The sequence below is a fragment of the Aulonocara stuartgranti genome (assembly GCF_965226115.1).
Source record: "Aulonocara stuartgranti genome assembly, chromosome: 23".
In the NCBI taxonomy this organism is placed as follows: Eukaryota; Metazoa; Chordata; class Actinopteri; order Cichliformes; family Cichlidae; genus Aulonocara; species Aulonocara stuartgranti.
In genome coordinates, this window is record NC_138958.1 from 18,316,353 (window position 1) to 18,340,937 (window position 24,585).

The 24,585-nt window shown below is 39.7% G+C and overlaps 1 protein-coding gene across 1 annotated transcript; it reads right to left on the reverse strand.

The window, feature by feature from the left end:
• Nucleotides 1-977: 977 nt before the first annotated feature.
• On the reverse strand, nucleotides 978-18,864 carry LOC309700550 (adhesion G-protein coupled receptor G7-like; the record flags this gene model as incomplete). Its single annotated transcript, XM_082524149.1, has 15 exons — nucleotides 978-1,269; nucleotides 2,213-2,501; nucleotides 2,793-2,874; nucleotides 2,968-3,302; nucleotides 4,489-4,601; nucleotides 4,716-4,868; nucleotides 5,403-5,593; nucleotides 5,679-5,792; nucleotides 6,882-7,030; nucleotides 7,883-7,971; nucleotides 8,051-8,191; nucleotides 8,366-8,475; nucleotides 8,571-8,675; nucleotides 8,938-9,765; nucleotides 18,801-18,864. The coding sequence occupies 15 exons, from the start codon at nucleotides 18,862-18,864 to the stop codon at nucleotides 1,105-1,107; spliced, it is 2,928 nt and encodes a 975-aa protein (XP_082380275.1). The 3' UTR covers nucleotides 978-1,104.
• Between the last annotated feature and the right edge of the window lie 5,721 nt (nucleotides 18,865-24,585).

The window sequence follows — 24,585 nt, forward strand, 5'->3', positions numbered from 1 at the left end:
ACAAAAGATTAAAAACAACAAATTGTCAGATAATTAACAATTATTCCAGACACAGATGATAAAATTTGTGTTTTTTGTAAATAATCATCATTTACTAAGAGTGAATTACTCCATTAAGCAATCTGATATTACTGACCATTTAAAACCCGTTTTTGCCTTTAAAAGACCAGTTCAGACCAGATAGATGCAATTTAGACCACAAATTCTGTTTTGCTTTTTGTTTTGTTTTGTTTTTTCCTTTTTCTTTACATTATTGATACTTGAGACTATTAAAAACAATTTAGACAACACAGATAAGCATAAAATACCAGTTCACAGTGTTATAAACATTTGATCTAAAGTGACACAGCTGTCATCCTAAACTGACAGCTTTTGCAACCATTATATTGAATCTGTTCGGAGTTCTTATCAGGCTCAGAAAAGCATTATTTTTAATGTTTTTACACATATATTTACACACACACACACACACACACACACACACACACACATATAAATAACGGACCTGCTGAACTCGACTCTGATCTCAGGCTAGAATGTTCAGGAAGCAGGAATAGTCACTGCTTTTTTCCACCTGGGTCACTTTAGTTTTTTACAAGGCTAGTGTAGACACTGTTACCAACATGAATCACTTCAGACTGATACACGATGCTACTTGGAGAGCAATGCTGATGCTTAAAATAACAATAAAAACCAGTCTTCATACCTGCAGTCTGTTCCTGAACACGTGACTGTGCTAGTGTTTGGTTTCTGTCTGGTCAAAGAAAGTCTGCCTGCAGCAAAGTAGCCCAAACATCCTGGAGCATCCTCTGTGCATCCTGGGAAATTGAGCTCCTTCAGCAGATCTGCTTTTTGTCCCTACCCAGAAAAATTTCAGGGAAAACTTGTTCATGAACAAAACAAACAAAATAGTCTAATTCTGCTTATTCCACAGATTTGAATGAGTTTGAGGAGATTTCTGGAGGTTTATTGTTGATGTGATCATGACTCTGATTTTTGATTGACTGTGATGCAGTTATTTAGTTTATGTTCACATTAAAAATAATTGAATACAGATGCTTTTAAAATCATCCCCAAGTCATGGGTCAGCTGCTTGTTATGACCTCATTTTTCCCTGTATTTCTCCGAGTGGTTCTTGTGCCAGTTCTTCCATAGACGGTACTTCACACTGTTAAACGAGATGCTGGCTGAGGAAAGGTACTGCACTGATCGGGACATGGTGGCTCTGAAGGTCGGCGTTGTGGCTGTGATGATAAAAATCTGAAGGCCCTGAAAACATAGAGAGGGAAAATATATATATATATATATATATATATATATATATATATATATATATATATACATACATATATATTTTTAATTTATTTTATCAACTTTTCTTCTGACGATGCTGTCTGTGTTGAGCGCTCCGCTACTACTACTCCGCCTAGGTTGCACTGTCGAGCGCAGATCCACTGAGCGCAGCGCAGGCTAGCCAGACAGAAGTTAAGCTCGTTGCAACATGGCAACTGCCTCATCACTAGCCGAAATTGAACCTCCCCCACCCTCATTCAGATCTGGCGTTTGGAACTATTTTGGTTTTCATGTGAAGTATGACCCTGATGGTAAGCGCGTCATGGACAAAAGTAAAACAGTATGTCGGATGTGCCACGCAATGCTCAATTACATTGGTGGGAACTAGTGCGTTAGCTTGGTTAGCTCGTTAACGTGTTGACGCTGTCCAGCCCCACGCACGGGCCGATCCGCGGTAACTCGTTAACGGAGATTTGCCACGTTATGGCGTTAATGTCATTTTAACAAGATTAACGCTGACAGCACTAGTGGGAACAGAACGAATATGTCTGCACATTTACACCGACATCATCCTAGTGCAAAGACAAGTGGAAGCAGACAGCAGTCATTTAGACAGCCGTTAGCACATGATTCTCCTTATGGGGACCTGATATGTTTAATATGCTGCTGAGAAGATTATTAAAATCAAAAATCAAAAATTTTCCTTGAAGCAAAACACAAAGACTTTCAGTGGACATAAAAAGTGTACACACCCCTGTAAAAATGCCGTGCTTTTGTGTTGTTAAAAATAAATCACTCAAAAACTTTTGTGATAAATAACAATAATAAAATAATACGATACGCTGATTGTATAACCGCTGAAGAACCTTTTGATTTAATCTCTCAGTTGAAGTTATAAAATCAGAAGGTAGAGTCTTACCTGTGTGGTTGTGCAGAGGCAGAACAAAATGCTGAAGACCAGGTTCATTGTTCCTGAAGTGACGAGGACCAGATACCCAAAAACCCAGGACACACCCAGTAACACAGCCAGAGTGAAGCATTCAAGGAAACTCTTCCTGAAGCAGGACTTCCTGGTTGCTTTAATGGACACATAAACCAGCAGGACGATGTTGTAGATCAAGATCAGGCCGACTGGAAGGAGGAAACCCCAAAACAAAGGTTTCTCAAAGCTGAAGTGTTTGTTCTTATCCAGCGCTGCCAGCCAGCAACTTCAGTGACATGAAAAGGAATTATACAAATAATATGAATAAATAACTTTGTCTAAACTTTAATCAAAACTAAGAGGAATTATAATAAAGTTTGTAAAGATAAAAAAAATAAATTACAAAAGCTGTATAGGTGCATCGAAAAGAATGGTTGTATCAAACTGAATCTCTGTGAGTAGCATCATACAACAACAGCAACAACAACACTGTAATATTGGTAAAAATGTGACTTTTGTTCATATTGAAGTACAGGTCAGTCTAAAGTAGATAAATGTGGTTTGTGTGATTACTCACAATTCCTCCTGTCTGTATCTCAGAGGATTGTCCACTCTGTAGGTCACCCCCAGTGTGATGCCCATGAACAAGGCTGGCACTCCTAACACAATAATTAATTAATTGGGACAGATTGAAGGGTCTTCAAGAATAAACAGCTTGTCAGATTTAAGTCCCGACTTTATAAATGTCTTACCCCATCCCAGAGCCATGCCCAGCAGAGTCCAGTGAGGTGGTAGACTGCGGCGTATTTTCTGAATCAGGATCTGAGTACCGTTCACGCTGTTCCACATGAAGGTGGCCATCAGGAGGAAGTGCAGCAGAGCCGCTACAGCCGTACACGAACCGCGGTCTGGTTCTATGCGTTCATCCGAGTCAAGGATTTCATTGGTCCGATCGTCAGTCTGCACCTCAATGTCAATTTGTCTGCTGGAGTTTTGGACTCCAGAGACAAAGGTGATGATAAAGGCCAGCAGGCTGAAGTAGATGCACAGCCGAGATATCAGGCTTTTCTTCTGTTCATTCTGAAAACTACAGATGAAAATGAAAAAGTGACAAATGATAATATGAAGTCTTACAGGAAAACTGTAAAAAAAAAATAGAAATACACGTGAATGTAATTTTAAATATGACATAAAAAATAATCAATTAATAAAAGGCTGAAAACAAGATTGTGATGTTGCAAAAATTAATTGCTATTTTTGTCATACAAAGCAAAAATCTCCTTAAAAATTTTGACTTTTCTCAAAACAATAAATTGCATTCATGTTATTTCTTTAAATGTTATTATTATTATTATTATTATTATTATTATTATGACCTTTTCTCTGTTTTCTTTCATTCCAAAATATTATGTTTTTTTTTTATTTGTTTTTATTTTATATATAATTCAGACCTCCTTCGTTTTGTTTGTTCGCACTTTTGGCGGAAGTTACAGTCTTTAGTTTGTTTGTGTAATTATGAATCCACAGGCTTTGCTCACCCAATTGAGAGATTTTCTGAAATTCTTCCTTGCAAATACTTTCAAACTCACTCTGTTTTTTTTGTTTTTTTTCCTTCTTTGATTTAAGTTAAAGAGGAGATATAATCCAAGGACATTTGGTCAGACCTTGGGTATCCTCTGGAACCTAGTGGTGATTGAATGATGGTGTTATTTTCCAATTATTTTTCACAGGACAACAAACTGTGTTGGTTTCACATCAAGGAGAACCCAGGAGCAATTTGTCCTTCTGTTTAACTTCAGCATCCAGACCAGAAATCTAATTTATCTACTTTGAGAAGGTATGATTGGAAGATGCCCACACGACCATTAGGGTAGTAGTAGAAGGATCTTAAAACTATTAAAATATTACATTGTAAAAATGTGGAGAAAAGTTCTAGAAATAATTTAAAAATAATTTAAAATTTTTAAGAACTAAAGGATTCCTTTTCTGGATAAAAGCAAGAGGGTAATTAAAATTTTCTCAATTACAATAAAATTAAATAAAGTAAACAAAGCACTGAGAGAAGAGTAGGGAAGTCATTGAAATATCTAGATTTATGGCTCAGTTTTTGTCATACCAATTTTTTTGACCAATTTTGACTCTGTAGCTAACACTTCTGTTTCTAACATGTTTGCTGCATGTTAGTTGCAGTCAAATACATTTTAACCTGTTAGATAACTACACTTTTTTGTCAAATGACACATAAAAACGGAGGTGGGGTGGTCTAGTCTTACATTTCTTTAACGTTATAAATGATCGTCACAATCAAACCCAGAAAAGAAAGAGAGAGTCCCACGATGGAGATTGCACCCAGAGCTTCTGCATACTCGTAGTTCTCTCTGAATGACTGAAACACAGATATGATCAAAAGTCTCACTAAATATCTGTATTGTTGCAATGGTTGATGAAGAATCAACAAACTGTGGCTTCATCTTTCAGTCTGCAGATTTGTGATACTCACCCAGAGAGCAGCAAAGTTGGTGGTGTGGTTACAGAAACATTTAATTAGTCCATCTGAAGTGTTTCCTTTAGAGCAGCCACTGGTGCTCCAGTCCTTCTGACTGTAGTTCCAGAAAACGCAGGAGAAGTCGTACAGAGACGTTCCACTGATGTTCTGAAACAGCAGCGCACAGACAGCCCTTTAATTTAGATAACTTAGACTTAACGCATATTTTTAATGCAGTTTGTTTGCTTTTCTTTTGTTTTGTTAACACCATTGATATTTTTCTTACAGTATTTGTGTTTGCTTTGAATCAATTCTGATACTGTATATTTGATATTAACATGACATCATTGTATTTTAACATACAGATTGTTAAAGGTAACACATCTACAACATATTTTTTATAATAATATCCTGGCAAAAATCCTTCCACTCCATACAGAACTAACATGCATAACATGCAAACTTTTTCTGCAGTACCTACAACTTAAAGCATTTAAATCCATTCCTCACACGAAAACAAGAAAACAAAACCCGTTCTCAAAAATATACAGAACAATAGTGTGACTGGACAAGTTAGCTTTTGTGACCAATTTTACCCCATTAGCAGCAGGAAGAACTGCAGCTGTGCTGAAGATATTAAATTATAACCAGCAGACATCAGTCATTAGATTTATATATGAATGAAGATACTGGATTTCTTACTCTTGGTCTGAACAACATCTCCACATGTTGTGGCACCATGTTGGGTTCCTGCCCTCTGACGCTGGCTGACAGGACCCTGATGGTGGCCCGTCGCTTCATGTAGAGTTTTGAACGAAAGAAACGATCATTCTGATAGAGAACAAAACCCAGAGAGACGTTCAAGTCTGTCTGACGACTTCTGACATCTTCGCCTAACATGAGAGAAAAGAATCCACTGCTATTAGTAAGAACTTGTTAAAATTAGAGGATTTTTCAGCTTTAAAAAGACAGACTCACCTGGCAGGAATCGTATGTAAATGAGGGCATCAGCTATGAAACTGTTTTCCATCACGACCTGTGTTGCGTTTGTGTTCAGATGAATTCTGTTGGGCAAAAAATTCCCAGAAATCCCTGTAGTGACAAGATGACTGCATGTCAGTGAACACATTAAAAATGTACAAATTTACTGTCGGTTCTTCAATTTTAAAGTTAAAGTTCAGATTAAAATGAAAGTTAAGAACAAATTTAAGATAATTTCTTTACAACACCATTTTTTGAAAACAAGATCATTTCATTTTATTTTATCTGACTGGAGAAAGTAACTTGCTTCTAGTATCTCTTTGTAACTTTGAAATAGTCTCGAAGAATTGAACTGAGCACTACTTTTTAAATCTTGATGTATTTGACAATTTTATTGCTTTTTTTATTTTTCAGCAGAGCAATAAAGAACCACCAGCCAAGGACTTCAGCCATAAAAATATTCTTGGGAGCTGTCCCACAGAAGAGTTCAGATCATATTTATTCAATGGCAAATTTACTGGATCAAAGTGATACTATTTGACAAAAGCAGACAGAATCTCGGGTAGATTCTTAACTTAAGTTTCTGAGGACTTTATCAGTTTTCTTTTATTGTTGTTTTCTGTGTTTTGAGTCTGAAAAAATACATTATTACATGCAAATTTAGAGAGTGAGGCCAAGTTATTCACATCATTAAGTTGAGTTCAGGTTTATAATCCTCCCACAAGCTTTGAGGTCTCAAAACTATTTTGTGTTTTCAGTCACGGTAAACATGAGTCCATCACACGTGTTGAAAATACAGCAGTAAAAAGACTAAATAGTGAACAGGACACAGAGCACAACAACAGCAGCCAGTTTCAATGGTAAAACCATCAAAGGACACAAATAAAGTTGCTTTATACAGAAGATAAGAAATCACCACAGCTGGACTTTAGAACCGTCAACTGGGCAAACATGTCAACCTTGAGAGTTCACTCAAGAGTTCAACTGCTGAAAGCTCAAGTGAAGTAGAAATCATAACCTGGTTAATAAACTACAAAGTAGAATCCAATCTGTTCTCTCCGGTGTTCAAATCTTTGCTTTTAGATCTGTCAGTTACAATATTTGATTAAACCTGCAGGTATTTGCTTTAGAATGCTTTATAATTTAATAAAAACCAGTCCATGGGATGATCACTGCTGTTCGACACAGTTTCTTACTGACCTCTGAGAGAGGTGAACTGGACTCCGTGAGTGTCTGCAGCAGGGATCTGTGCCGACTGGACCACCAAGTTCGGCTGAACCACTTGAGATTGAGATGTATTTTGACTGAGGCTGAGGTTCACTGAGAGCTGGTCCAGAGTCACCGTAAGCCTGGACATTAAAAAAAAAAGCGCCCCCCCCAAAAAACAAAAACAAAAAACAACCCAACAACAAATAATAATAACACAAACAAACGCAGAAACACAAAACATTGTTTGTCTTAATCAGATTTGTAGTTTCTAATATTCAGTTGTACCAGTCCATTTTTGGCACTCCCCCTGAACTATAAGTGTCAGTTTAGAGCTTCAACTTTCCCTTTATTACTTTCATCTCAAAAGGAAACTCACCTGAATAGTACAGATATTTAAGGTCTAATGAGAATATTTACAATTGGAGGTCTTTACAGTTTGAATTGGAACAGGAAAGACTAAGACTGCTGACACTCTTAAAACTGCTCTTAAATTCCTGAATCAATTATTATTCATCTGTGAGTTGGATATTTTGTCTCTAAAACAGAACAACTTTGACAACTGCCAGTTCCTGTTTATATGCTAAAATGCATCACACTTCAGAGGAATTACAAAATAGCCAATCAAACTAGGATGGTGAACATGGCAAACATTGCTTAAAATCAGCTTTTTGCCAGTGTCACAGTGAAATATTTCTTTATAATGTAGCTGCTTAGACTGGTTGTTCATCTAATATAGAAAAAAGTGAATTATCACTGAATATGAGTTAAATCTGGTTGACAGAACTTTAGGGAAATAAATACAGCTGATGTTAGCACTTTGGTCAAAGCTCCTTTGTATTTCAGTTTAACCTCAGCACTGCTAGCATGGCTGTAGTTTCATGATGAATATTTTAATGATCTTTCCCATAGTGCCACCTTTACAGCAGTTTTTAACAGTCTTAGCTTCACTGCTGATGAGCTTATTTATTTGTTTATTTACATATTTAGTTTACCCCAGAGTTGCGTTGTTTTCCTTGGTATCATCTGGTATAGTGGCGTTCAGCAGCTGACTGACTGTTGCTACTGCTGACACTCTGACACTCTGCACAGACACAAATATGAACTGAGATTAACATCTTACTTTCTTTTTTTGCCCCTTACGATTTGCTGAATGTTTGTACCTCTGTGGCGTTTGCAGACAGCAGCAGTGTGTTGACAATCTCAGCCGCAGCTGTAACATTTTCAGCCGTCAGCTCTTCTGCTTTTGATGTCAGAATCTGAGTGCTGGTCGCCAGTGTCTCTAAATCAGCTGGACTTGTAAGCTGAGGTAAGAAAGACATGATTTTACTCATCTGGTTCTTTACTGAATCTGGAATCATCTGCATGTTACCTCAGAGCTGCATTTCTACAGGATTACCTCACAGAGAAATACTCAAACTTCAGCCATATGACACTTTCAATCTTTCTTCAGAAGAAAAAAAAACTGCTGTTCTTACATTTTTTTGTATGTCGCTGAGCGTCAGGTCACACTGGAAGATCTGTGGAGGGCTGAAACCTGGTGATCCATTCATGGACAAACATCTGGCTGAAGATTTAGATTTACCAGCTGAATGGAAATGGTGATAGAAAGATAAACATCAATACACTAGAGTCTACGTGATGGAGTGATGTTGGACTGAGGGGAAGATGTGGATGACTTACTACCACTCGTTCCTACTTCACATTTTTCCTCAGAATACGCAAACCAGCCGATGGGTGTACGAGGGAACCTGAAGCCTCCTAACTGCTGCTCTTTGCAGAAGTTTTCTACGAAAAGTTTGTTAAAAAATAAATATTTTTTCCGTTTGTTTTTTTAGAATACTAGGAATTTTATTTGTTTTTAATCACAAAAGAAAAAAAAGGACTTTTAAATAATGCATGCTAAACTTGATTTCAGGTTGTAGAAATCCTTACAGCTGGTACATTAGACATTTTGAGCAAATTATAGTTTTTGATCTCTGGCATTCTCTCTTTCGTTCTCATCTGAATGTTTTTGACCCATCAGACTCTAGTCGGTAAAACTTCTTACCTTCTGAGCATGTTACTCCAGTCCATTCATCAGGACAGATGCAGACACCGTTCTCTGGTTTCCCTCCATTATCACATTTCAGGACAGTGGTGGTAGGAGGGGTAAACGTAGTTGGGGATATAGTGGTCGTAGTAGTATTAGCAGTAGCAATAGGTATAGTAGTTGAATCATAATGAGTGGTGTTTGCTGAAGGAATTGTTGTAGGATTAGGAGGTAAAGTACTGTCAGTGTATGGGCTCGTAGCATTCGTACCAATTGTAGTAGGAGTACTGTAAGTAGCAATATTTGCATCACTAGTTGGGTAGAAAGTAGCAGTGGTGTTTGTGTAAGGAGTAGTTGTATTAGTATCACTTGTAATAGTAGTCATGGGAGAATAGTGAGTAGTACTCATTTGATCAGTCATGGGGTTGGAGGTAGTATCAGCTATCTGACTAACAGTCGTATCAGGCCTGGTAAAATCTGTAGTTGTAAGAACAGGACTGGCACTAGTAGGAGGAGTTTCTGGATAATCTGGTGTTTCCAGGTCAGTGGTTGGAACTGTATCTTGTGTTGTGGTACTCAAATTAGAAGTATTAGATGAAGTGGTATTGTTAGGAACTGTTGTTATAGTAGTGATATCCCCTGGAGTTACAGTAGCAATGCTTTGTTCAGTAGTTATATTTTGTGCAGTAGTAGAATCATCAGGAACATCAGTAGGAAGTAGTGCGGTAGTAGCAGTATCAGTCGTATCAGGCCTGGTAAAATCTGTAGTTGTAAGAACAGGACTGGCACTAGTAGGAGGAGTTTCTGGATACTCTGGTGTTTCCAGGTCAGTGGTTGGAACTGTATCTTGTGTTGTGGTACTCAAATTAGAAGTATTAGATGAAGTGGTATTGTTAGGAACTGTTGTTATAGTAGTGATATCCCCTGGAGTTACAGTAGTAATGCTTTGTTCAGTAGTTATATTTTGTGCAGTAGTAGAATCATCAGGAACATCAGTAGGAAGTAGTGCAGTAGTAGCAGTATCAGTCGTATCAGGCCTGGTAAAATCTGTAGTTGTAAGAACAGGACTGGCACTAGTAGGAGGAGTTTCTGGATAATCTGGTGTTTCCAGGTCAGTGGTTAGAACTGTATCTTGTGTTGTGGTGCTCAAATTAGAAGTATTAGATGAAGTGGTATTGTTAGGAACTGTTGTTATAGTAGTGATATCCCCTGGAGTTACAGTAGTAATGCTTTGTTCAGTAGTTATATTTTGTGCAGTAGTAGAATCATCAGGAACATCAGTAGGAAGTAGTGCAGTAGTAGCAGTATCAGGGATGTCTGTTGGTGTAGTTAACCCTGCTCCAGCTGTGAAGGAGGGTAAAGGAACAGCTGTGAGAAACACCTAAGAAGGGCAATGATCAGTTAGTTCATTAAAAGCGCTATGAATGCTGATACTTAGCACGTATGGTTTTCATTATACCTGATCTTAGTATGTCATCATTAGTGTTGGGAAGGTTACTTTTAAAATGTATTCCACTACAGATTACAGAATACATGCCCCAAATATATATTTTGTAACATATTCTGTTACGTTACTCAATGAGAGTAACGTATTCTGAATACTTTGGAATACTTAATATATTATCATGCTTTATACAACTACATGAATGTACTATTGTTGTGTGATTTATTACTGATATTGAAGGTTACTCGCCATACCACTACATTTTTAAATCTTAACCTCCTAGGACCTGGCGTCCACATATGTGGACATCACATTTTCAGTTGTCTAGACCAAAGCACAAAATATCCCCTGATATCCCCTTACAAGGACATTATACTGCCACTGTTCTATCGGAATATATATATATATATATATATATATATATATATATATATACATATATATATATATATATATATATATATATATATATATATATATATATATATATATATATATATTGTTGAGTGTAAAAAACAAAGAATTTCCATATATACAGTGGGGAAAAAAAGTATTTAGTCAGCCACCGATTGTGCAAGTTCCCCCACTTAAAATGATGACAGAGGTCAGTAATTTGCACAAGAGGTACACTTCAACTGTGAGAGACAGAATGTGAAAAAAAAAATCCATGAATCCACATGGTAGGATTTGTAAAGAATTTATTCGTAAATCAGGGTGGAAAATAAGTATTTGGTCAATAACAAAAATACAACTCAATACTTTGTAACATAACCTTTGTTGTTTGCAAAGAAAAGCGTCTGGAGTTCTTTAAGTTGCTTGAAGACGTTTCACCTCTCATCCGAGAAGCTTCTTCAGTTGTATTGTATTGTATTGTATTGTATTGTATTGTATCTTTATTTGTTTCAGACATATAAAACAAAAAACAATATATACACACTACATATATTTTCATTTACAGATACGAATATATATGTAGATATACACACACCCACACGTATGTGTTCAGATAAACAAAAAATATATAATGAAATAAAACAAAATCGTCTGACATAATGTAACAATGTTTGGTCTGAAAAGGAGTAGGAAGAAGTATGAACATACTTATTAATTCCTACCCCTGCTCAACATCTTATTGATCCCACATAATTCACCTAATTCCCATCATCACATACTCCACACGATACACGAGGAGAACCTATATAAACTTGGCTACCGTGATTGATATAATTTGGATATAATTTGATATTTTTCAGTTCTAAGGTCAAATGGTGGAGAGTCCCAGATATAAACCTAGTGGGAGTAACCCCCCACAGAGGGACAAAAGGACCCCCTGATGATCCTCTAATCGCCTGAGCCAAGGTGTGAAACTGGGCGTGGGTCCCAATCAGCCAGAGTTTCGGGTGTGTTCATTGTGAAACCTGGCCCCACCTTATCATGCGAATTCCTGAGGTCAGATGGCCCAGGATGTGAGTGGGCGTTAAGGCGTCTGGGAAGGGATCTCAAAACTGGATTATAGATGGCAGAGAGTTGGTGTTGTAAACCCCCGCCTCTGTTCAAAGATGGTTGCTCACAGTGGACATAGATGGCTTCTTTCACTCCTCTTTCAAACCATCTGTCCTCTCTGTCCAAAATGTGAACATTGGCATCCTCGAAAGAGTATCCTTTATCCTTAAGATGCAGATGGACTGCTGAGTCTTGTCCTGTGGAGGTGGCTCTTCTGTGTTGTGCCATGCGCTTGTGAAGTGGCTGTTTGGTCTCTCCAATGTAGAGGTCTGAGCATTCCTCGCTGCACTGTACAGCATACACCACATTGTTAAGTTTGTGTTTTGGCGTTTTGTCTTTCGGGTGAACCAGTTTCTGTCTGAGCGTGTTGCTTCTCGGATGAGAGGTGAAACGTCTTCAAGCAACTTAAAGAAGTCCAGACGCTTTTCTTTGCAAGCTCCTTTGACTACGATGACCTGGATGACTGAGAACCTTCACAGACATAACCTTTGTTGGCAATAACAGAGGTCAAACATTTACTATAGGTCTTTACCAGGTTTGCACACACAGTAGCTGGTATTTTGGCCCATTCCTCCATGCAGATCTTCTCGAGAGCAGTGATGTTTTGGGGCTGTCGCCGAGCAACACGGACTTTCAACTCCCGCCACAGATTTTCTATGGGGTTGAGGTCTGGAGACTGGCTAGGCCACTCCACGACTTTCAAATGCTTCTTACGGAGCCACTCCTTTGTTGCCCGGGCGGTGTGTTTTGGATCATTGTCATGTTGGAAGACCCAGCCTCGTTTCATCTTCAAAGTTCTCACTGATGGAAGGAGGTTTTGGCTCAAAATCTCATGATACATGGCCCCATTCATTCTGTCCTTAACACGGATCAGTCGTCCTGTCCCCTTGGCAGAAAAACAGCCCCATAGCATGATGTTTCCACCCCCATGCTTCACAGTAGGTATGGTGTTCTTGGGATGCAACTCAGTATTCTTCTCCCTCCAAACACGACGAGTTGAGTTTATACCAAAAAGTTCTACTTTTGTTTCATCTGACCACATGACATTCTCCCAATCCTCTGCTGTATCATCCATGTGCTCTCTGGCAAACTTCAGACGGGCCTCGACATGCACTGGCTTCAGCAGCGGAACACGTCTGGCACTGCGGGATTTGATTCCCTGCCGTTGTAGTGTGTTACTGATGGTGACCTTTGTTACTTTGGTCCCAGCTCTCTGCAGGTCATTCACCAGGTCCCCCCGTGTGGTTCTGGGATCTTTGCTCACCATTTTCATGATCATTTTGACCCCACGGGATGAGATCTTGCGTGGAGCCCCAGATCGAGGGAGATTATCAGTGGTCTTGTATGTCTTCCATTTTCTGATGATTGCTCCCACAGTTGATTTTTTCACACCAAGCTGCTTGCCTATTGTAGATTCACTCTTCCCAGTCTGGTGCAGGTCTACAATACTTTTCCTGGTGTCCTTCGAAAGCTCTTTGGTCTTGGCCATGGCGGAGTTTGGAGTCTGACTGTTTGAGGCTGTGGACAGGTGTCTTTTATACAGATGATGAGTTCAAACAGGTGCCATTCATACAGGTAACGAGTGGGGGACAGAAAAGCTTCTTACAGAAGACGTTACAGGTCTGTGAGAGCCAGAGATTTTCCTTGTTTGAGGTGACCAAATACTTATTTTCCACCCTAATTTACGAATAAATTCTTTACAAATCCTACCATGTGAATTCATGGATTTTTTTTTCACATTCTGTCTCTCACAGTTGAAGTGTACCTCTGGTGCAAATTACTGACCTCTGTCATCATTTTAAGTGGGGGAACTTGCACAATCGGTGGCTGACTAAATACTTTTTTGCCCCACTGTATATATGGAAATTCTTTGTTTTTACACTCAACAAAAATATAAACGCAACACCTTTGTTACTGCTCCCATTCCCCATGGGATGGACGTAGAGACCTAAAATTCATTGCAGATACACAATATAACCATCCCTCCCAAACAGTGGTCACAAATCAGTCCAAATGTGTGGTAGTGGGCACATCTGCTATATTGAGATAATCCATCCCACCTCACAGGTGTGCCACATCAGGATGCTGATCTGACATCATGAGTAGTGCACAGGTGTACCTCAGACTGCCCACAACAAAAGGCCACCCTGGAATGTGCAGTTTTGTCTCACAGCAAAATGCCACAGATGCCACAAGCAATGAGGGAGCGTGCAATTGGCATGCTGACAGCAGGAATGTTAACCAGATCTGTCGCCCGTGCATTGAATGTTCATTTCTCAACCATAAGCCGTCTCCACAGGCGTTTCAGAGAATATGGCAGCACATCCAACCGGCCTCACAACCGCAGACCTCGTGTAACCACACCAGCCCAGGACCTCCACATCCAGCAGGTTCACCTCCAAGATCGTCTGAGACCAGCCACCCAGACAGCTGCTGGAACAATTGGTTTGCACAACCAAACAATTTCTGCACAAACTGTCAGAAACCGTCTCAGGGACGCTCAACTGCATGCCCGTCGTCCTCATCGGGGTCTTGACCTGACTCCAGCTCGTCGCCGTAACAGACTTGTGTGGGCAAATGCTCACATTCGATGGCGTCTGGCACGTTGGAGAGGTGTGTGCTTCACGGATGAATCATGGTTCACATTGTTCAGGGCAGATGGCAGCTGAGAATGTCCCAGTTTTTGCATGGCCAGCATACTCACCGGACATGTCACCCATTGAGCATGTTCGGGATGTGCTTGACTGGCGTATACGACAGCGTGTACCAGTTCCCACGAATATCCAACAACCTCGCACAGCCATTGAAGTGGAGTGGACCAACATTCCACAGGCCACAATTAACAATCTGATAGACTCCATGCGACGATGTGTTGCACTGCATGAGGCAAATGGTGGTCACACCAGATACTGACCGGTTCTGGGTCCCCAGACCCCCAATAGCGCAAAAAACTGCACATTCCAGGGTGGCCTTTTGTTGTGGGCAGTCTGAGGTACAGCTGTGCACTACTCATGATGTCAGATCAGCATCTTGATGTGGCACATCTGTGAGGTGGGATGGATTATCTCAATATAGCAGATGTGCCCACTACCACACATTTGGACTGTTTTTTGTGACCACTGTTTGGGAGGGATGGTTATATTGTGTATCTGCAATGAATTTTAGGTCTCTACGTCCATCCCATGGGGAATGGGAGCAGTAACAAAGGTGTTGCGTTTATATTTTTGTTGAGTGTACATTCATCAGGTCCCAATCAGCACAAATAGCAAAGACAAATTAAAAATGCATGCCATGAAAGAGTTCGGGTCTTAGGAAATTGATATAAGGTGGACATTAGGTAAGACTGCACTTTTTGCAGCGATCTTGTATAGAAAACTATTCCGTGCGTACAGTGGGGCAAAAAAGTATTTAGTCAGCCACCGATTGTGCAAGTTCCCCCACTTAAAATGATGACAGAGGTCAGTAATTTGCACCAGAGGTACACTTCAACTGTGAGAGAGAGAATGTGAAAAAAAAATCCATGAATCCACATGGTAGGATTTGTAAAGAATTTATTTGTAAATCAGGGTGGAAAATAAGTATTTGGTCACCTCAAACATGGAAAATCTCTGGCTCTCACAGACCTGTAACGTCTTCTGTAAGAAGCTTTTCTGTCCCCCACTCGTTACCTGTATGAATGGCACCTGTTTGAACTCATCATCTGTATAAAAGACACCTGTCCACAGCCTCAAACAGTCAGACTCCAAACTCCGCCATGGCCAAGACCAAAGAGCTTTCGAAGGACACCAGGAAAAGTATTGTAGACCTGCACCAGACTGGGAAGAGTGAATCTACAATAGGCAAGCAGCTTGGTGTGAAAAAATCAACTGTGGGAGCAATCATCAGAAAATGGAAGACATACAAGACCACTGATAATCTCCCTCGATCTGGGGCTCCACGCAAGATCTCATCCCGTGGGGTCAAAATGATCATGAGAACGGTGAGCAAAGATCCCAGAACCACACGGGGGGACCTGGTGAATGACCTGCAGAGAGCTGGGACCAAAGTAACAAAGGTCACCATCAGTAACACACTACAACGGCAGGGAATCAAATCCCGCAGTGCCAGACGTGTTCCGTTGCTGAAGCCAGTGCATGTCCAGGCCCGTCTGAAGTTTGCCAGAGAGCACATGGATGATACAGCAGAGGATTGGGAGAATGTCATGTGGTCAGATGAAACCAAAGTAGAACTTTTTGGTATAAACTCAACTCGTCGTGTTTGGAGGAAGAAGAATACTGAGTTGCATCCCAAGAACACCATACCTACTGTGAAGCATGGGGGTGGAAACATCATGCTATGGGGCTGTTTTTCTGCCAAGGGGACAGGACGACTGATCCGTGTTAAGGACAGAATGAATGGGGCCATGTATCATGAGATTTTGAGCCAAAACCTCCTTCCATCAGTGAGAACTTTGAAGATGAAACGAGGCTGGGTCTTCCAACATGACAATGATCCAAAACACACCGCCCGGGCAACAAAGGAGTGGCTCCGTAAGAAGCATTTGAAAGTCGTGGAGTGGCCTAGCCAGTCTCCAGACCTCAACCCCATAGAAAATCTGTGGCGGGAGTTGAAAGTCCGTGTTGCTCGGCGACAGCCCCAAAACATCACTGCTCTCGAGAAGATCTGCATGGAGGAATGGGCCAAAATACCAGCTACTGTGTGTGCAAACCTGGTAAAGACCTATAGTAAACGTTTGACCTCTGTTATTGCCAACAAAGGTTATGTTACAAAGTATTGAGTTGTATTTTTGTTATTGACCAAATACTTATTTTCCACCCTGATTTACGAATAAATTCTTTACAAATCCTACCATGTGGATTCATGGATTTTTTTTTCACATTCTGTCTCTCACAGTTGAAGTGTACCTCTGGTGCAAATTACTGACCTCTGTCATCATTTTAGGTGGGGGAACTTGCACAATCAGTGGCTGAGTAAATACTTTTTTGCCCCACTGTATATAACACAGGTCCGTGGCTCCGAACCGTAGTAAAGGGACCTCTGGCTAATACGTCGGGTTCCGTGTTGGTCTCGTAGCCGAAAACTACCTTTACTTTGTTGTCTGGTTCAATTTTTTTTTTCTTTCCCAACAGTGTCTTTATTTATTTTGAACATAGGAGTGTACATATCTATGAAACGTAACAAAACAAGTAGCTAAACTTACAGAAACTACAAGCTACACATACTGCCTTTATACACATAACACCATATAGGAGAGGATGAGAAAAAAAACAGTAAAGACAAAACAACAAAAACAACACACAAAAGCAAAACAAACAAACAAGGGAAAGACAAAAAAAAAGGAAAAGGGGGGAATAACTGTGTACATCTCCCATAAATTATGCACCCTCACAGGTATATGTTAAATGTAAATTAGAAAGTAGTTGTTCAATGTCAAGCATTAAACATATTCCCGAATGGACAGCAGAGGGCCACCTATGAATCCTTCCCAACAATTTCCACCAAGTGGGGCTAGTCTTTATTAGCAAGCAAGTTTTTGAAGGGGCCCCAGATGCTATAAAAGTATCGCCGCTTACCCCTGACTGCGTAGGTGATCTTTTCTAAGGGCAGGGTAGATGTTAACTCTGAAATCCATTTACTTCTTCTCGGTCTATCTACCTCTTTCCGAGTAATGGCAATCACTCTCTTAGCCATCAGCAGCCCTATGTCTAAAAATAAGCTATGTTTCCTTGTTATATTACAGTTAGCTGGATAGATGCCCAGCAAAAAAAGTTTTGGTTCTAAATGCAGTTTTATTTCTAATATTTCTTCAGTACATTGTTTCACTTCTTCCCAGAATTTCCTAATTTCAGGACACTGCCACAAACAATGGAGAAGTGTGCCCTTTTCCTCGTCGCATTTTATACAAACATCCGGGATGGTACTGTAGAAAGCATTAAGTTTGACTGGAGTCACATATGTACGCATTAACCAATTGTACTGCAAGAGATTTAAACGAGTGTTCACTTTTTGTGATTGTGCCCTGGCGCAAGCCCTCTCCCACTCTTCAAGGGAGATATTCTCCTGTAAGTCTTCTCTCCAGGATTCAAGCTGTCTGGGTCAACTTTGCTAGCGAGATACAGAGAGAGGCGTTGAAATGCTGCTCCAACAAACTTATTGTTTTGGAAGAAAACACGAACACAGTGTACAGTCGAGTCTTAACAGCTTACTTACAACTGGGCTCGTCAGGCACTCTTTTTGGCTGCAGTGGTTATTATTATGTTCACATGCTTCATACATGCTATGCCTGTAACACTCTGCCTATTGCCTTCCTATTAAATAATGCAGCTGTGACTGACTTTACAGTTACGTCTGTGACGATAACAGTGACTGTGACACACTGAACACACACAGTATAAGCGGAAGTCCATACACTGACCACAGCTTCAAGAACAGTATCTGTCGGAGGTCAATATTATTTCTGTATAACAAAACAATAACAACACAGTAAAATGTCTCCAGACGGGAAGACAGTATCAGCAATATAGCCTGACTTTATGTGTGGACAGATTTTACTGTTCACGTGGATCAAAAGAAATGTAAAATTAAAAAACAAAAAAATGAATAAATACCTGACCTTTCAGGGGCTCCGTATATTCTAACTAGTTTATAATACTCATTAATTTTGTATTCATTAATAATGAACTTAGACATAACACATTATCAGTATTATTCTCATATTCATGCTTATATGAAATCGATGCTTGTATTTTGTTTGAGAAGAGCAACAAAAAACAATACATTTTATCCTAAGCTGTCTGTGTAATTTAATAGATCATACATATAAACTTTACTTGAAAACTCAAAATGAGTGAGTTATTGTGCAATTATGACCTCGTGACTCAACACACTAATGGCTCTGGTAATGTCAGAAACCGAGAGGCTCAGTTTTTCTTACCCAGAATGAAAACAAGCCAAATCCAGCTGTCCATGATGATGAGCAACTGCAGATCAGGTTTCATGGGTCGTCACAGTCCAGTTTATTAAAAGTTTTAAAGATCCTGTTGCTTTGGGAGTCTGTGTGAAAACACCCAGTTCCAGTGCTTCAAAAGGAGCCACCGATAAAATAATAATGAACATCAAAGCAGCTCAAAGGTTCATTTTAACTGCTGCAGGCATCTTTCCAATGCCAAAGTTTATGGTATCTTTGTTTTATCTGACGCTTATTTCAGTTTATATTACTTGTTGGTTGCATTGTCTATTTATTAATTACTCACTTGTAAATGTTGGACTTTGAACTGCACTCAGCAGAAGAGAGCAGAGTTTTAACTGGAATGCTGAAACCACTGATGTGGTCTTATCAGCACGACAATGGGATTCTTCTCTTAGTGCCCGGTGCAGCCCACAGTAGTCATGTCTGATTCTTGAAGGCTGTGACTGAAGTTGTGAAACAACTTTAGCTTTCATTCTTTGGATGGATGTGGCAACTCCACTAGAGTGTGGTCTAGTTCACTGAAGTAATCTTCAGGGCCTTGATCTCAGTTATCTGGATCAAAATGTTTAGCTACATGTTCAAGCACCCTTTTTTCAACCATTTTTGCTGTGTTAATGCAAATGGAATTAAACTTCCAAAGGGTCTAGATTTTTTCAGATATTTTTTTATTTTATTTTTACTTCAGCTGCTTAAATATATCAATAATATACACTATACATCAAATTGTTACTCTTGGCTCTATTGTGGCTATTTTTGGCCAGTTGAAACCCATTATAAACACTTTTTTGATTCCTTGTTATTGACAGTACTAAATCAGGCAATTTAGGTAAAATTGCTTTCATTCTAAACTTGACACATGAAAATTGTAGTTTTTAATGGTTTTTTTTGTTTTTTTTACCAAATAACATCATTTACCCATTCTTGGCGAAACAAGCAATTTCATGTAATATTCTTAGTTTCCAACAAGGAAACTGATGGCTTAACACACTCGAATAGACCAATAGAATGACACAATTTTGACATAGGTTTTATCTTAAGGATCTAATAGTTTGTGTTTGTGCATGACATGTAGCACAAACATGTATTTGCAAGATAGACTGGAATAAATTATGATGAACAAGAAGAACAACATCACACAGAGACTGCTGGTGTCTTTCTACAGAGCCTCCATCGAAAGCATACTAACGTACTGCATAGGCATATGGTACGCTAGCTGCACAGTGGCTCAGAGGAAAGCACTCCAGGGAGTAATCAACGCTGCCCAAAGGACAATCGGCTGCCCTCTCCTCAAACTGAAAGACCTACACAGTTCCCGCTGCCTCAAAAGAGCCCATAACATCAAAAAGGACACCTCACACCCTGGACACTCCATGTTCGAACTGCTGCCTTCAGGTAAACGGTATAGAACAACATACACAAGGACTAACAGACTCAAACACAGTTTCTACCCAATTGCAATATCATGTCTCAATGCTACTAAAAGTAGATGACTTTCATTGCCCCTGTTGTCATTTGTGCCCTTGATGTTGGAATGCTTTCAGACATGTTTTGTTGGATGCGCTAACAAATTGACTGAGTGATTGATTGTTTGAGTGATATATCAACTAGGTCGTATGTTGAGTGTCTGTATGGGGCCTTAGGCCTGGATTGCTTGGGTGTATTTACTGTATGAGAATACTGTATTTTATATGTATTTCTATCTTTTATATCCTATCTATTATAGTTTTTAAGTATTTATCTTTCGTGATGTTGCACTGACCGGAGACATCTTTCAATTTCATTGTACTTGTGACAATGACAATAAAGAATATTCTATTCTATTCTATGATGCATCAAACATTACATAGGCTGCAGTGAATTTCTATTGATGCAGGCTATTGAGCTTTGAGGTTCCCAGTCAAACGTTGCTTTGAAGCACATGCTAAAAGCACTTTTATTGATGTATTTTTCATAAAAAGAGACCATACCCAAAATATTAACACTCAAAAGACCAAGAAAAACCAAAACTCAATCACCGGCATAGCTGGACTAGCCATCGGGCATACCGGGCATTTGCCTGGTGGGCCGCTGGCGATTTTTTGTTTTTATGGGCCGATGGATTTTTTATTTTTTATTTTTTTTTTAGGAAGGTTATATATAATGAAAGGTGTTGGATTGGCCAATTGGTCATGATCGACTCTGGGCTGGACCAATTACAGCCGAGGAGGCCGGATGCACCCTCCCCCTTGTTTAGCAATCACGTGATTTTCGCGCATTGCATGCCGGGAACTCGTGGCAAAACAATCCAAGTACCGCATCAAATGCAAGCATTTGCAGCACCGCAAACGTTCATTCTCCGGTTCCAATGCCTTCTTGTTTTTTCTTTGACGCACAAAAAAGGAATGTACAAAACAAAAGGAGAACAATGCCGGTCCGTACAAAGACAGACTCGACGAAAAGACAAAGAAAAGATACGAGGAAAAATCAAAGGAGTGAAAGGGTCAGACCCTTACGAGCACACAGAGTGGACAAAGGACGTTAGCGTGCTGCCCAACTTTCACCACGCTCAGATTTATAATTATACGGTTCTTTGAGTGAGTGCACACACTCATGAAGCTTAGTAACTTCAGGTCACTGCAACAAGCCCAGGTACAGTTTACCGACGAATGGGTACAGGACCTTGAAATGCACCGTGTAGAAAGTAAAGACCATCGTACGAACAAAGGTAAGTTTACCAGTCTCACAAATCGTCGTCATAAATACACATTCGTTAACCGTTTATTAATAGGACCTTTGAGCTCAACGGTAATTAATTAGTAGTGGAAATAATTTCTGGTATGCATTACAGAAATGTAGCAGTGACAATAATATTGTATGCTGTAATCATACTGGACAATTAGTGATACAAAACAACTGTTTTATCCTGTGAATAAAAGTATATGTTTTTGTCAATGTACCATGGTAATAACAGAAGCGAAACGCAATATTGTGTCAGGACAATTCACTATTTATGCACAATAAACACAATAAACAAAGGAGCATAGTGCGACAATTTCTGTTCAGCGCCAGACTTGCTTGTAACCTATATCACCAATTATGTTAAGAAAAATGACGTATTAACTACTACAAAACTCTGACCTTTGTGGGAATGCTTGGAGCAGACTAACCTGTGAGCTGGAGTGTTCTGGGACGTTATATTTGTCAGGGTCCTGGGCCATGTGGGCCCAGTATTCTTAGTTTCTTGTATTTTTGTATTTCGTTCCTTATTTAGGCCATGTTTCCTGAGTTGTCCTGTTGTGTTGTTCCCTAAGTGTTTTCCCTTCGTGACTCTTACACCCTGTGTGCCCCTCTGTGTATTTTTGAGCCCTCGTCTCTCTTTGTGTTTATTCCATGTTTCCCCTGACCCAGCGTTTCTAGTTCCTTGTGATGTTTGTAATATGGTACTTGTGTGATTTATTCTGTGGCTTCTAGTTTTGATCCCTTGCCCTTCATGTCTCTCTGTGTCCCCTCTGTTCTGTGTAATTGTGTGTCTTTGCATGTTTGAGTTTGTTTTCTGTCCCTCTGCATTGTGCATTATGTTCTCATGGTTGGTCTTTTGTTACTCCCTCTAGTCTAGTTTCTTGTGTTCCAAGCTGAGTATTTCCCTCCGCGTATTTTGGGTCTTAGAGTCCTCTGCCTTATGGTTTATGTCTCTGTGTTTCTTAGTTGCTTTCTTCACTGTGTCAAGTTTGCGTCTCTGTATGATACTTCCTGTTTTACTTTGATGGTCCATGTCTTATGTGAATGTGTCCTGCTTTGCTTGTCTCGTCCAGCCTGATTACTCCCATCTGTGCTCTCCTTCTGTGTCTCATTCCCTCGTTATCCCTCTGTGTATTTAAGCCCTGTGTTTCTCTGAGTCAGCGTTGCGTCGTCCCTCATGCTGTGTGTGTCTCCCCGTGTCTTCTGGTATGTGTTACAATTAGCTCTTCCCAGTTTAGTTTTGCATTGCTTTTGTATCACTGTTATCGTTTGTCACCTGTCAGTAGTGATGGGCAGATGAAGCCCCATGAAGCACTGAAGCTTTTCATCCAATTGGTTCACCCCAACGCGAAGCTTCATGAAGCTTCATTTGCTCTAGCAGGACACCTACTGGACGTAAAAATAATAGCTGGCATGAATTTGAAGAGTGTGGCATTTTGCACACAGCCTGTAAATGTCAACAACAAAAGGAGTGTGTAAAACATGTATATTGTAGTGATGGCAGTATACTGTGTATATTTATAGTGGCAGTATGGGAAATGATTATTTGGAAATGCTTGAAATGGAAATGATCATTTACTGTGAGGTGAGGTGTGGTTGGGGTGTGGACAGTAGTTGTGCTTTTGTAACGTTGAGGTATGGACAGTTACACACTGAGGCTTTGAGCCTCAGTCCTGCCTGTTCACATTTTATTCTGTAAAAACTAAATTTTTATGACCTTTTTAGTGGGGAGAACATAGCTAGGATTTAATGATTTAACAAATCTTTTGAATCCTTTGTCCTCCACAATGCTAAATGGCTGGGATTCCTCAATCACCATGCTGACCAGGTCTTCATCTATTTGAGATTGTTCTCCTGAGGAAAGACAATAAAGACAAAGCACAAATATAAATATCACACACGTAACTTATTAAATTATTCTGTTATTATATGTTACCTTATATATGTAATCAAAGTAGTTGAATTAGAATACTGCTGTAGATCACATTATACCCTTTAATATAGAGTGTGTGAGCTGTATGTAGTTTAGTTCTCATTATACTTTTGAGTTAACAGAATATAGTCACATATTAGTTCATTAGATAAATGTGCATCACTCTGTATCCTTGATCTGCTGGGAATGTGTTACACTGTTTTCTTGACATGCTTAATTGTTGAATCATGAAGAGAAGGTTGTAAGCAGGAGACTCTGTGTCTAAAGACAGGGGAGATAGATAGACCACATTCCACACCCCCACCTTACAGAAAGCAGAGAAACAACTGCCGAGGTCATAACTTAGGCGCTGTAACAGAGAAAAAATGTGATGTTTTGGCTTTCACGACTAGCTGGGGGCCACTAGAGACTATAAAAAGCTGAGCAACCCGTCACCATTTTGAGACATGCTGTCGAACCTCTGCAGGCATCTCTCCCGTCCGGACGTTGTAATGCTCTTATTGTTGAATTGTATGGAAATAAATGATTGTTGATTGAGCATTGATACACCGAGTATTGTCCTTCCTTCAGCCCAAAGATTCAAAGAACTGCGTATTTTCAACAACTTGGTGCCGTGACCCGGATCTTTGGTGTGCTGAGGAGGTGCAGATTTGACCTTTGGTGAGATCGTGAGGCGAGGTGAACAGAGGACCGGTCCAAAAATAAAAAGGTAAGCACAGCCTGTTGTATTATAAATACCAAATGTGCATATTGGGCTTTCCAAATTAATCTGTTCACTGAGTTACACGTATTTTCACAGTAAATTTGTCGGTGTCTGGTTTTTGGCGCAAGATACTAACAACATAAGTTGAGGCTGAATTCCAGTGTGTTAAATAAACTGCTTCTACCGAGAAACTAATAAGACACTACGTTGAGCTAGTTGCAGTAAACTGCTTCTACCGAGATACTAATAACATACTACGTTGAGCTAGTTGCAGCCACTTTACCTTCCACATTTAATTTTGTCTAATACTGGCTTCTGTAGCAATAATACATTAGAATTTCTTCTGAAGACACGGCCATTAGTTCAGTACATTGAAGTCGAGGTTTGTTTATTTT